General features: G+C 38.1%; 1 protein-coding gene and 1 pseudogene across 1 annotated transcript; both read right to left on the minus strand.

The window, feature by feature from the left end:
* Positions 1-6,336: 6,336 nt before the first annotated feature.
* LOC106745317 lies at positions 6,337-7,651 on the minus strand (annotated as a pseudogene).
* Positions 7,652-13,374: 5,723 nt separating this feature from the next.
* Positions 13,375-13,715, minus strand: LOC106745318 (odorant receptor 49b-like; the record flags this gene model as incomplete). The annotated part of the gene is made up of 1 exon (XM_014620818.1): positions 13,375-13,715. A coding segment is annotated over one exon (341 nt), but the record flags the coding sequence as incomplete, so codon positions are not given.
* Between the last annotated feature and the right edge of the window lie 360 nt (positions 13,716-14,075).

The raw sequence follows: 14,075 nt of genomic DNA on the forward strand, positions 1-14,075 counted from the left end.
CAGTAAAAACCACTGTAGTCAATAAAGTAATTCGTTGAAGCAGAAAAACTAACGAAAACAAAAAGAAGCGTCCACGCGTGGCGTCGTTTTTCAGCTGACTGACCCACACACAAGCCCACACATACAGCTGTATTGATGAACTAGCACTTCCTAACGACCTTTTGGGGAACCATTAGAGCCCTCAGGCCCCGTTGGTACATTAGTGCAGAGGGTAAGAGTCGTAAAAAGGGGACAAAAGGAAGCCCGCCGCGGCAGGTAGAAAATGCGCTCGTCGCCTGCTCCGAACGCTTCGACACTACAGCGGATTGGACAGGGAAACAATTTTTTTTCACTATTCTACCAATTGAATAATGTTTTTAGGACCTTAAAGTGTACTTTAAGCAAAAAAAAATTTCGATTTTTTGAAAATCCTAGACTGGCCTAACCCCTTATGTTATTTTCACCCATTGTAGAAAACGTGACATAATTAATTATATATAGTTGAATTTATATGCAAATAAACATATATTTACAATTACCAGCCTTAACTGTTAAATAATATTAGAGTTAGTTGCGCAAGTTAAACACATATTACACACATATTATATATATTAAATGTATATATTTGATTTATATATATTAAATGTATATATTATATATATTAATTATATATATTAAATGTATATATATTATTTACGCATATGAACGTGACAGGATGTATGCGAGTGTTTTATTGTATTTAAACTCTTATTTTTAATTTTTATCACTGCAGCTTTACACGCTTATCAAGAATGCGTCAATAGAACCGAAATAAAAATGAATTGAGGAACAGAGATAAAACATACTGAAATATAAATATTATTGATGTCAGTAAATACAGATCTTGCAATTTCAATTTTAGCCCTTATTCTTACTATTATTAACACACCTCTTGTTTATGTACGCAAAACTAAAACAATCTGCGAATGTCAATGAGAGAGAGTAATGATGTAACAGCGTTTGAGCTGAAAGATTTAACTTGCGTACTTTCATACTATCGCAAGTAAGAAATAATGTTAGTTTAAAGTCAAGAGATTATTTGCTTCGACCTCAGGAAATATCTTATAACTAACTGTGACATAACATCAATGTTAGAATTTGCCACAAAATGATATAAGTTTTACATAACACACGCGTTATTGCATTTACATTGTTGGGTGGGGAATTACTACATTTTGATATTATTACTGTTATTTTCGTGTTATTAATTAAAGAAGCCTCTATGTAACTTCACTTTCCTTCCCTTCAGTGAGATAATGCGAACCTGCACTGGAACGATAATGGCTCTGTTGCAGATAAAAGCAGGTCTAGATATGCTTCTGAGAAAATACAGTCTGGTACTATACCCCAAAATAGATGTGCCTTTAAAGATAGTGCCTACAACTCTGTTACTATCACAGAAATGGGGTTTATGGGCTTTTAACCGACGACTTTAACTGCGAAAATTTTTTTCAATCTTTTTTAAAGTGTTACAATAATTTACTCCGTTATCTGCCGAAGATAACAGATTATACAGATAACAGATAACATTAAATTGATATAGCCATTTTTGTTATCACGCCAATTATTTATTTCCTAAGATTTTACACTTATAGCTATGTCCCTATAATATACCAATAGTGTTTATTACGCATAATTTTGCGTTGTAAGATATCGGTCGTACTTTACGCAACAATATTTATCTGCGAAAGCAAGATATCATTCATGCTGCTTATATTATGCATACGAGTGTTACTTTCGTAAAAATCAATTTCTAATAATACCTTAATAATTTCTTGCTTGTTGCATAACATATATATCGTTGCAAATAAGAATAGCATATATACACATAACTTATTTTCTTAAGTCAGTTATAAAGAGGGGTAAATAAACAATTTGAATAAAAATCGTACTGCTATATGTAAGACTAAAGCTATATTTTTTCATAAGCCAATTCTTTTCATCAGACTAAATCCTTCAGATTAATTCGAATTTGATCTAGCACGAAAAATATGAATACAGTCAAAAAACAGAGGTTAGAAAAAATAAAGCTTTATGTGCGCATGATATTTCAACATGTCTGATACCATATGTTGTTTCTCACTAGGACACATTGCGAATGTTTCGAGTAGATAACATGATGATAATTTCATTCGTTATACAACAAGCAGCACCATATCTGCCTGTAACCTTGATCATATGAATTGACTTTATCAGTTGCGAAACTCGATTAAGAGGCGATAAAGAGGCGATAGAAATTTCTAACCAGTAAACATCGGTTATTGCAGTAATATAATACAGAGAAATAACAAGTAATATAACGTTAGCTATATAAATGTTATAAAATGTGATATACAATATAAATTTTACACATGACGTTACAATAATATGTAGAAATATTATTCAAATATAATATTGTTTTCCTAATGCAATATAATGTTTGTTGTTTGTATTACATAGCAGTTATAAAACATGGTAACTCTAATGCATTAAATGCCATGGAACTATTATATTACAAACGTATTATATTACATTTACATTGTTAAGTGATAAATTATAACATTGATGTTATGTTACTGTTAGTTGATGTTCCCTGGATATTGTTTATAACATAATACAACTTGAAAACATTAGATCATGTATAATAGCAATTATATTTATATAATATACATAACTATTAGATAAATGGGAAAGGGGTCTGCAATGTTTTGGACAGTGGAGGGGGGGGTCATATGGAAGGCAGTAATAACGTTGGCGCGCCATGTGCTTCTTACTCTCAGCAGCAATCACGGTGAGCGAGAAAGAGGTACACCCCGCAGTGGCACAACGTGTTATTATTAAGTTTCTCGTCAACGAAAATGTAAATGCTGCTGAAATTCGACGCCGTTTACTCCGACAGTTCGGAGAAAAAACTCTTTCACGGGCTCGGGTGAAGCAGTGGTGTAAAAAATTTAAGAAAGGACGTGTTGAAAACATTGCCGCCGTCCCCGCACTAGCATCATAGCGCAGAACACCAAGGCTGTTCGAGAATTCATCAAAGGCGATCGGCACTTAACTGTTCTTGAAATCTCTCAGGAACTTCAGTTCGAGCTGCCTATCGGTCAAAAAGGCGCGACGTTCCGATCAGAAGTGTGTTGCTTCTCCATGACAACGCCAGTCCCACACCGCAGCACTAACACAACAAAAATTGGCCGATATTCACTGGGTTGTCCTAGAACATCCACCGTACAGCCCAGACCTGTCACCATGCGACTTCCATATGTTTTTTCGCAAAAGGCTCGTTTAAATTTGATCCACCCTCGTATTTTGATATGCGATTTTTCGCTTCAATATCATCAAACAAGGACAGCCAAAGTGTGGACACATGAATCTTAACCAGTGTTTGTCGGTATCTAGATAAAATTCTATGAAACTAAATAAAATTAAATAATAATCTACAAATGAATAGATCATCTTTATTTTTATCTAGATGAGAAAAATACGATATATATTTATCTTCATCTTAGATTAAAAAAAACGTGTTATCTAAAAATGATCAGAAATGATGTTATGGTCCATATTCTGAACTCATTTTTCGATAAAATTAATGAAATAATATGGACCTATGTGTTAAGTCCGTATCAGACTAGAGATTGGAGATTGGATTTTAACGAATCAACAAATTTCGGTTTTGTCTCCTTTGGTCTGTTCTTTTTAACTGCACTGCTGAACTGGTGCAACTAAAAAGAACAGACTATTTGTTTTAGTTCAGTTTTAGATCAATTCACTGTATCAAATTGCCGACTGTGAAGGCCGACTCGACGGCAGATTATGACTGCTAACTCTTAATGGACCACTTACAACATACTAGTTACATGACACTTCACTATGGTAAGCCCTTCAAAAGTCAAAATTCGTCACCGCCAATCAGATCGGCCTTCAAAGTCAATAGAGCTGATATGGGCTTTATGTTAGGCGTATAAATTAATTCTCGGTCTCAACATTTAATATACTGTAGCACTTATTTAAGTGGAAACTTTTTCCCGCCAAATTTGATACTGAATAATACCAACCTAATGCAATTTTAAAACACGAAATTTAATCGACATAACCTCATAAAATTAACTGTGACAGTAGAGAACACGATGTTGTGCGACAAAGTACGAGGGCTGTCCGATAAGTACTTAGCCTACAAAAGAAAAACGAAAATTTTGGAAAAGTGGCGATTTATTTCTCAACATAGTCTCCTTTTAGCTCGATACACTTGACCCAGCGATGCTCCAACTTCTTTAACTCATCTGAAAAATACGTTTTTTCGAAGTCTGCAAAGTAGGCCTCCGTGGAGGCGATGACCTCCTCATTCGGCCAAATTGATCGAATTTGACTACGAACTGCTGCCCCATCCACCGTATTCTCCAGATTTGGCCCCGTGCGACTTTTTTTTCTTTCCAAACTTGAAAAAGTCACTCGCCGGGCAGAAATTTGAGTCGAATGAGGAGGTCATCGCCGCCACGGAGGCCTTTGCAGCTTCGAGAAAACGTATTTTTCAGATGGGTTAAAGAAGTTTGAGCATCGCTGAGTCAATTGTATCGAGCTAAAAGGAGACTATGTTGAGAAATAAATCGCCACTTTTCCAAAATTTTCGTTTTTCTTTTGTAGGCTAAGTACTTATCGGGCCATCCTCGTACATATTAGGCATTGCGTACTTTTCACGTTTCAATTGAAAAAAAATGTCTCCGAGGCGAAGGAAATATTTGTTCGGCATTAGGAGAGAATGCTATTTTCTATAATACGTGCAAAAAGTGGTTTCACAAGTTTCGGGATGGAAATTTTAATCTTGAAGACGATAAACGCCCTGGACAATCAAAGGAATTTGAAGATAACGATTTGGAGCAGTTATTGGTAGAAAATCTATGCCAGACCGAATCTGAACTTGCGTCAGCATTACAAGTAATCTAGCCAGCTATTTCTATCTAGCTGCAAAAGCTGGAAAAAATTCAAGAAAAGGACCATTCCATATGTGCTTTCGTGGGCAACAAAGTGAGACGCTGCGATATGGCTCTGTTTTTGCTTTTTCGGTTTAAAAGAAAGGACTTCCTGCATAAAATAATGACGGGAGATGAAAAATGGGTGTCTTACGACAACCTAAAAAGATGAAAATCATGGGTGAATCCGAGTGAATCTTCGATATCGATCGCGAAATCCAATATTTATGCCAAAAAAGTTCTTTTGTGCATTTGGTGGGACTTCAAGGATGTGATACATTTTGAACTGCTTAAACCGAGTGAAACTATCACTGCTGAACGCTACAAACATCAACTTTAACATGTGAGTGATGAAATCGAACTTAAAAGACCTTTTACTGGCAAGGGCGTAGACCGGTAATATTGCTGCACGACAACGCAAGACCTCACATGGCGAAAGCGATTAAGGACAGCCTTAATTTGTTGAGCTGGCAGGTTTTGTTACACCCGGCGTATTTACCGGATTTAGCGCCTACAGATTTTCATTTATTCCGGTCTCTTTAACACCACCTTGCAGACTCACATTTCAAGACATATGAATAGGTCGAAAATTGCATTAAAGAATTCATTGACTCAAAACCGTCTTTTTATCAAATAGGGATCCATCAGCTACCTGAAAAATGAAGGAAATGTGTCGATATTAGCGGAGATTACTTTCCTGACTAAAGCATAATTTTATTCTTTGTAAATAAGCCTTAATTCTCACTAAAAAAGGTCGAGAGTTAATTTCTGCATCTAATCTAAGAAGACTGAAATAATGATTGCAGAAAACACAGTAATTAGCGAGCAATGATTATTGGCCTTTTTTGTTGGTTCCTTAAATTTAGAGTGATTACGTTGACGGATTACTTAACCATTGTGCAATTTCATAATCTGCGTAATTTTTATTATAAATTTTTATAAAATCTCCCATGAAAACAATATCATCTAAATTATCTAGATAAGTAGCGCTACTTATCTTTCATTTAGATATATTAAAAGCAAAATCATCTTCATCTCATCTAAGATAAAATTTTCAGATTTTCATCAAAATAATTTTCATCTCATCTTCATCTAGATGAATCTAAAATCATCTAAGGCAAACACTGATTTTAACATATTATTTTTTAACATATTTCTTGTTAAATATAATTACCTTGTAGCACAAGGTGTACTGTTCTATGTATTGTTATTTCCATATACTGTTATTTACACAAAATATTTTACTTCGTAGGACATATAGCAAATATTGAAAAAAACATATATCATTTCATTATAAAATAGTTTTTGTGCATATTCTTATGATGTTAGTTTAAAATCGCAAATTTTTAATTATTTTTGTAGCTATATGACGATATCAGAGATTTTTACCGATTATGCAAATAAGAATGCAGCTGATGAACAATTGCATCACTAGAATGACGTTAATCGTATCAGTTAGAAGTATCGTTTGATGCAGTAGGTAATGATGTCTCGTTACCAACTTTGAAAAGTTTTCCTTTAGATTTGTGGTTTTCACACCGAAGTTGGCAAATTCGGTTCTCAGAATTTCCACTTGTCCGCATACGTGCAACATAATAGCGAGGAAAAAAGAATCACTGCCTTCGTAAGTAAATGAAAATTATTTGAAAACAATGAAAAACACTCAACACACGCGATTAATACATCACATTTTGTGTAAACCATATCAAAGTGCTAAGGTTCATTACCGAGATTACTACTGCAATTAATAAATAATATAGTAGCCTGCATCACAAGGAGCACAACGTGTAAAGTCGTTGAGATCGGCAAGCTTCCTAAGGTACATGTTGAGGGAACTGGATACATCGTTCCGTAACCCGCGGAGGAACCATTTTTTTGGATACTACTATCTATCAGTAAAGGCAACAATACGTAGAACGTCGTAGCGAGGTAAGAGACGCACACAGTACAATAGCAAATCACTCTCCCCATAAAGGCATGCCGTCGCATGACAACGCGCTTCTCTTCGTTATCGATAGTGAAATAATCGTTTATGGCGGAGTTAAAATTGCTAATTAGGTTGTCAGCATATATACGAAACCATGTTATTTTCAGTAACGCCAGAATGGAACACCCGAAGATCAAGAAAGCGTCGACCTTCGAGTATGAGTCGATGCAATTGTAGTAGATTTCGAAGCAGATGCCGATCAGCACCCAAATCTATGCAGACAAAGAAGACGGACTGTTCATTAGAAAGATTATATTATTAATATCCTTATCTTTTTACATATATGATTAAATATATAATTTGTTTATTTTATGTGTTTACCTCTTATGTGTTTGTATCATATCAAACAAGCCACTTTCTTCGACTGAAGTTTTATTGGCGATCTGTTTGCCACGCATAGTATATCAAAGAAAAAAACTAAAGCAAAAATTAAACACGTAGAATATTCGCAAGACAGTAGTTGAAAACGTACAATACCGCTGCTAACTACGATATAGCGTAGAAAATCGAACATATTATTTTCCTGTAAGGGCCAAAACCCTAATGGTGCAGATATGAGCTTGAGGGGAGTCAGAGCGTACGCCACATCGTCATTCCACTTCATTGTTGTAGTCAAGTAAGAACACAGTATTACTACGGTGCTTGCTAATGTCGATGTGCATTCGTAATACGGGTCGATCATAGACGATCTTCGCGCGCTCATATCTTATTCAAGTTGTACTATTTTTTATACTTATAGTTGTACTATATTTTAATGCTTTTGTACTATATTTTAATACTTACCGTATGCGTTTTGTTATTTTTCAAAATGCGCTTATTCGTCGGAATTGCTGGAAATAATATTTTTATGAAAGCAGAAAGGTAGGATAATGCATGCGTGTTCGACAGACCATCAAAGGAAAGGGAAATTTTGTATTCATTCGGCATGTTGTTCTCGGACGCGTCTGTCGTCAATAGTGCTGTAAAATATTTTCCATTCTAAGTCTTCTTTTCCTAGAGGATTTATAGTAAGTGACACAAGAGCGTATTGCTTGTTTCTCCTGAAAAACATAGATTGATGAAAATCAAGTATACAGGATGTCCAATTTTAAATGACACCCTCAAATATCTCTTGAAAAATATATTTCGGAAAATAATTTTTCATATAAAAGTTGTATAGTTTGGAGGAGGACATAAAGTGGTGTCGTTGGTTTGACCTTTGATAGTCTTTTAAAGGTTACGTGAAAACCATCTTCAATTTTTTAAGTGGAAACTTCTATTTTTATTGCATATTCTTGTAGCTTATCTCGAGAGCTTTTAAAAATACTATAATAAAATATTTTTCCATTAAGTAGGTATGTATATATTATACATACATATTCATATATATTACATATATATATATATATATATNCTTGGTTCGTATACTAATAGAAGGCGACGGCGACATTTGTATATGTGATCATAAAGTGCCTTACTTATGGATGAATATTCTTTGGTTACAAGTCATTCTGACAGTAATTTGTTATTTGACAGAGCTGCTTAGACAGAGTTGCTTAAACAGAAGTGTTTCGAGTGACAGTGAAAAATGGGTAGTATTGGAATTCGTGGTGTGATTCAACTTTTTTTGGAAGGGAAAATAGAGATGGAAATTCATGGGAAGATTTCCCCTACATTTTATGACTCAGTTCCTTTTTATGCAACCATTCGACTTTAGCTAAATGAATTTAAACGTGGCAGAACAAACATCGAAGATGTACCACATTCTGGAATCTCGAAATCAGCTGTGACGCCAGAAATCATCCATAAAGTCCATGATATGGTTTTGACCGACAGACGAGTGAAAATGCGCGAGTTAGCAGAGGCCACAGGCATCTCAACTAAACGGGTTCACTTCATTTTGCATAATGAATGCACATGAAAAAACTTAGTGCAAAATGGGTGCTGCATTTGCTTACACCAAAGCAAAAACGAATTCGCATGCGAACATCAGCCGTCTGTTTGCAAATGTTTAAAAAAAACCCAGCAAATTTTTTGCGGCGTTTTGTTACTAGCGACGAAACTTGGATTCACTACTATATCCCGGAAACCAAACAACAGTCGAAACAGAGGACTGCACCGAACCCGCTCCGAAAAAGGCGAAATGCTCCATCCGTTTGTTATGTCCTGCGTACTTCATGGGCAATTAATTTTTTTCCTTTTCCTTTCTTATAAACTTTTGTTCTCTTGCATTGGGAAACACACATTTGGCCAAGCGATACCCTGTAATAAATCTGTAATAAGAACATAGCCTAAGAGACCAGATGGATGTGGAAAAACGTTGGCCCGTCATAAAACATAGATCCAAAATTTGCTCATGAGATCTCAATAATGCACCACCAGATACGTTTGTTATTTCCTAAAACGTCCGTCTGCGAATAGTATAAAGGAAAATGCCGCGACTAGCTATCATTGCGCCATAGAGTCGGAAAGATCATACTATCCTAGAAAAACAAACTGTTTAACGTTCTAACTTCCCGTTATAAACTAACGCAACTCATTCTCACCCCCACATCTGAATCACGTTACATTTTTCGCCCTCTCATAAAAAAAGCGCGAAAACGCAGCGATCCGTTTGCACCCTCACGTCTTGCGTCCCTCTCCTCAATCGTAGGAGTAGTTAATTTCTGTGTATATATATACCAGGTGTAGAAGTTTGAAACCGGAATTTTTTTGTAAAAATTACACGTCTGTTGTTTGAAAATGATAAAAAATATTTTATTCAAAATAATGTACATCGCTATTTATACATTTTTCCCACCTCTCCGGCAGTTTATGAATGCCACACCAAAAAACATTTCTTCTCTTGAAGCGCACCAGCTATCGAGCCATTTTCGTACATTTTCATACGAATTGAAGCGTTGTTCAGCGAGAGCGTGTCCCATTGATGTGAATAGATAATAATCGGACGGAGCCAAGTATGGAGAATAAGCCGCATGCGTTAGTATTTCCCAACTGAACGCTTCGATCGTTTCCCTGACCCGTTTTGCTGTGTGTGATGGGGCATTATCATGGAGCAAAATGACTTTGTGTTGCCTTCTTCCATATTCCGGTTGTTTTTCACGCAATGCTCGATTTAAATCGATCATTTGCTGTTGGTAGCGATCAGTGTTAACGGTTTCACCAGGTTTTAGCAGCTCATAATAGATTACACCCTTCTGATCCCACGAAACACAGAGCANAACGCTCTTTGTTTCTCACGTCAAAATCACCACTTTTCAATTTTTAAGCCACTCGAAACACTGTGTTTTACCAAGAGCATGTTCACCGTAAACTTCGACAAGCATTCGATGCGATTCTGCAGCAGTTCTCTTCAAATGATAACAAAAAACCAATGCTGTCCGCAAATCATAGTTTGTAGGCACAAAACTCGACATGTTTAAGGTTATAGAAAAATATACCGGTGTATGGAACTTGGTTTTTTGTGTGTTGAAAATCTTCGTCAGCTGTTAGAGGGAGATGATGGTGCTGCAGAAGCGGTCTTACGGTCCTTAAACTGATGGCTAGCATCATCTATAGGGAAATTCCGGTTTCATACTTCTACACCTGGTATATATATATATTGTTACGCCCGTGTCTTGATGCACGCGTTTTTAGCGCTCTGAACGTACAGCTGATTCTATTGACAACGAGTCGTCAACAACAGATGATCAGCGTTGACCGATAAACAACGGGTTTGAGAGATTCTCTCTGGAGCGGTCGAATCGCCGTGATGTGTACGTCGGTCTTTCGCGAGAGAAAGAGCTTGAGTCTGTGAGTTACGGGTGCTTTCTTGTAAATAGCAAATATATAGTTGAAGTTGTTTCCCACTTAACGTTGTCTCGTTTTATTTCCCCATGCGAGCGTAACAATATATATATATATATATATATATATATATGCCAGCGGTCCTGGGTTCAATCCTGGTAGAAACCAAAATATTTACGCTCGTATTTTCTCTTGGAAGGCAATGGCAAACCATCGAGAGTATCTTTGCCTAGTATAACCTCTCTAAAAACATTGCCATTCGGAACTGGCGTTAAACTGTAGGTCCCATATGCTTGTGTATAATCAACGTGCGCACCACAAGCATATGAGAGAAGTCGCCTATGCCTGGACACAGATATGGCACTAAAGGAAGGTATATATATATATATAGGGGAGCCGGAAGAGGTAATTAATCTTGACGAGACGTGTTAGGAGTAACAATGACAAAGCTTTAATATTGATTTGAAGTAATACAAGAAAAATGTTATCCGATCATACAGCGGTCATGTGAGGCACTAGATCACGCTGGTTTGAGCCGACAAAAGATGTAACGTTCGATTCGGCCTGCCTGCTCGCGAACAGGCGGCTTCACTTCCTACCCCGGGAGATTCGGCAACAGATTCTAAAGGAGCGTGTCTCGCCTGTTGTCCCGCGAGACATAACTTCCAGCGGCGGATCTATGCCATTCGACAGCAGCAAAGAAAGTTACTCGCGTCGTGTTTTAAGCTCCCTTGCCCGGCAACCGTTGAGCGAATCTCTCCGGGTCTCTAATTGGGCGCCAGCCGGGTCCTCCCCGGCAGTAGTTTCTGCCCCGGCCGGGTCGGTACTCTCCGACGTACTCGCTCGCCGGCAGCAGTCCCTACGTATAGTCTAATTCTTTACGTGCGANTCGCCGGCAGCAGTCCCTACGTATAGTCTAATTCTTTACGTGCGAGTCCGTACACACGCTTTCGGATTTCGAGTTAGCGCGGACTGTGCGACCGGCAATGTATTAGGACGACCGAGTCCCGTCCTCTAGTCGCCGAGAAGCGGCGGCAACTTCCGGAGATGGTCGCGACTCTACCTGCTGCCGAGAAGCGGCGGCAACCTTCCGAAAGTACTCGCGAAGCTACTTTCCCGAATTAATTGCGACTCTATGTTTTCGCCCGCGGCTGTATGATAACTCGCTCAACTGCTCGCCGCCGGACGCTCGTCTCTCTTCTCCTCTGGAGCTCCTTCCTGGACTCCGCAACGGTCCGGGTCCTCGCTCGCTCGTTCACTCGTTCGCACGCGTGCGAGCCGCATAGTGACAAGCCTCGCTCGTCCCGTTTCGTTAGAGCAACCGTCCCAGGGATCTATCACGCTGCGCCACGCGGCTCCCGATTTGTTCCGTCGGCTGGATCATGCGTCCTTGAGGACCTTGCGTCTGTTACTGTTTACCTAGGACGCTTTTTCGCCTATACACTCTCCCGGGCGGCGTTCGGCAACTCTTAAGGTTTGCAGTTGTTCCAGAGGACTCCCGGGCGCGCTTTTCACGGGATCCTTCTCTGTCCGACCTGTGACCGGGTCGCGGGACCTTGTGCCTTTCTCATCGCAAGGTGGTCATCCCATTATCTGTTGCTGTCCACCCGTCCTGGCGTAGGTCTCCCTGTTCCTCCGCGTCTTTCTCCAGCCTCTCCGTCGGGCTCTTTCTCTCGTCTTCCGTTGTCCTGGCTCGCGAGTGTCTCTCCACTCAAAAGAAAGAATTATCAAAGCCGCGGGTATCCGTCCTGTGCGCAAATGGCGCACGGGACCAAAAATCGGCACTCGATCGCCCTCTCTCCGCGAGAAGGCGCGAGCTCCCGGCTCCCCCTCGGTCAGGCCTGAGTGACGGGCAAAATTTTGCATCGTCACATCATATATATATATATATATATATATATATATATATATATATGACATTGCTATATAGAGTGTCTCACTTAAATACAAAGAAGTATGTCGCTGCAAGGATACGCCTGAGAGAAAGAACACGCCACGTACTTAGGCCTGAGCTGCCAGATTGTGAGATTTCGAGATCATAATTCATGTGATTCCCAAAAATGCACCAATTAGAATGTAGTATTTCTAGCACGCAAACAATTCAATAACAAAAACGAGCACGCAAACAATCCAATAACAAAAACAAATCGTGTACCGTAGGTTTTATATGTAGCGTGATGTTTCCACGATACAGTAATCCCACGATCTGGCTTCTTTGACTTAGAGCGGTTACGTGCTTTTTCTCTCTGCCTCTGTTTTCGTTCTTTCTCTCACATATGCTCCTGCAGCGGCAATTCAATATACTGCTATATAAATCACATATCCGGTAAGAAATAATGTAGAAAATAACGGTGGAGACAGAAGAGGAGCAGTCAACACGAGGTACACACACGGTATTGCATTTGATTGATACTGCAGAGTTGACTATGGCGACGTAGAATTTACACATATGTATATGCTTAAGGATATATTATTTATACATGTAAGGCATATAAATAATTAATATTAAGTCAAGTGACGCAATTTAAATATCACCGAATTGCTTAAATGTCCAAAATTTTATTATATGGACAAGAATATATTTTTCTTCGGATTTGCGAAACCGTGATATTGTTTAGATGTGCGATTATCTTTCCAAGCCTTTCATCGGTTATCCTCGCTCTACGTTTCCACCATCACACGTAACACGGACAGATACGAAAGAGAAGTTTTTACTATACTCATGAAAGTTTCCATGTTTACGGCAAGAACGTTGCCGGCCGCTAGCTGAATAGGTTCCTGTGATCGTACCATGACAAACAAGGTGTTTCTCATCAGTTTAAACGATAAGGAATACCAATTACTGCAGTAAATCGCATGTGCAACTTCTTCAATTTGATATTTCAGATATTCTCCCACATAGCTATAGGCAAATATCTGTGCCAATAGATCGCACTGCACTACTATGGTTTTAATTATCATGATTATATCGCCTGCTTTCAATGCCAAAATAAGTTGGAAACCTGAAAAAGATATCGCATCTATAACTTAGAACAAGGGCATAGCCGAGGGCATAGCCAAGGAGAGCAGGAAAACTTGATTATATTTAATTTTTGATAAGAGGGAAGCCAATTAAGTTATGAAAATCATAAAAGTAAAGATATGTGACTGATACATTACATTATAATTTACATTCTACAAAGAAGCTACAGTATATGTTCCGTAATTAAAAACTACTAACAAAACATTAGCAATATTTTATGAAAACTAATGTAATGGAAAATTCTTAATTTCACTACCATACGTTCTTTGATTCAACTGTGTATAATGAGCATCATTGAAAAGTTTTTTAGTACATTACGAAGGCGGAAAACCTGATTACG

Source organism: Dinoponera quadriceps, unplaced genomic scaffold (assembly GCF_001313825.1).
Source record: "Dinoponera quadriceps isolate SergipeBrazil2010 unplaced genomic scaffold, ASM131382v1 scaffold1683, whole genome shotgun sequence".
Taxonomy (NCBI): domain Eukaryota; kingdom Metazoa; phylum Arthropoda; class Insecta; order Hymenoptera; family Formicidae; genus Dinoponera; species Dinoponera quadriceps.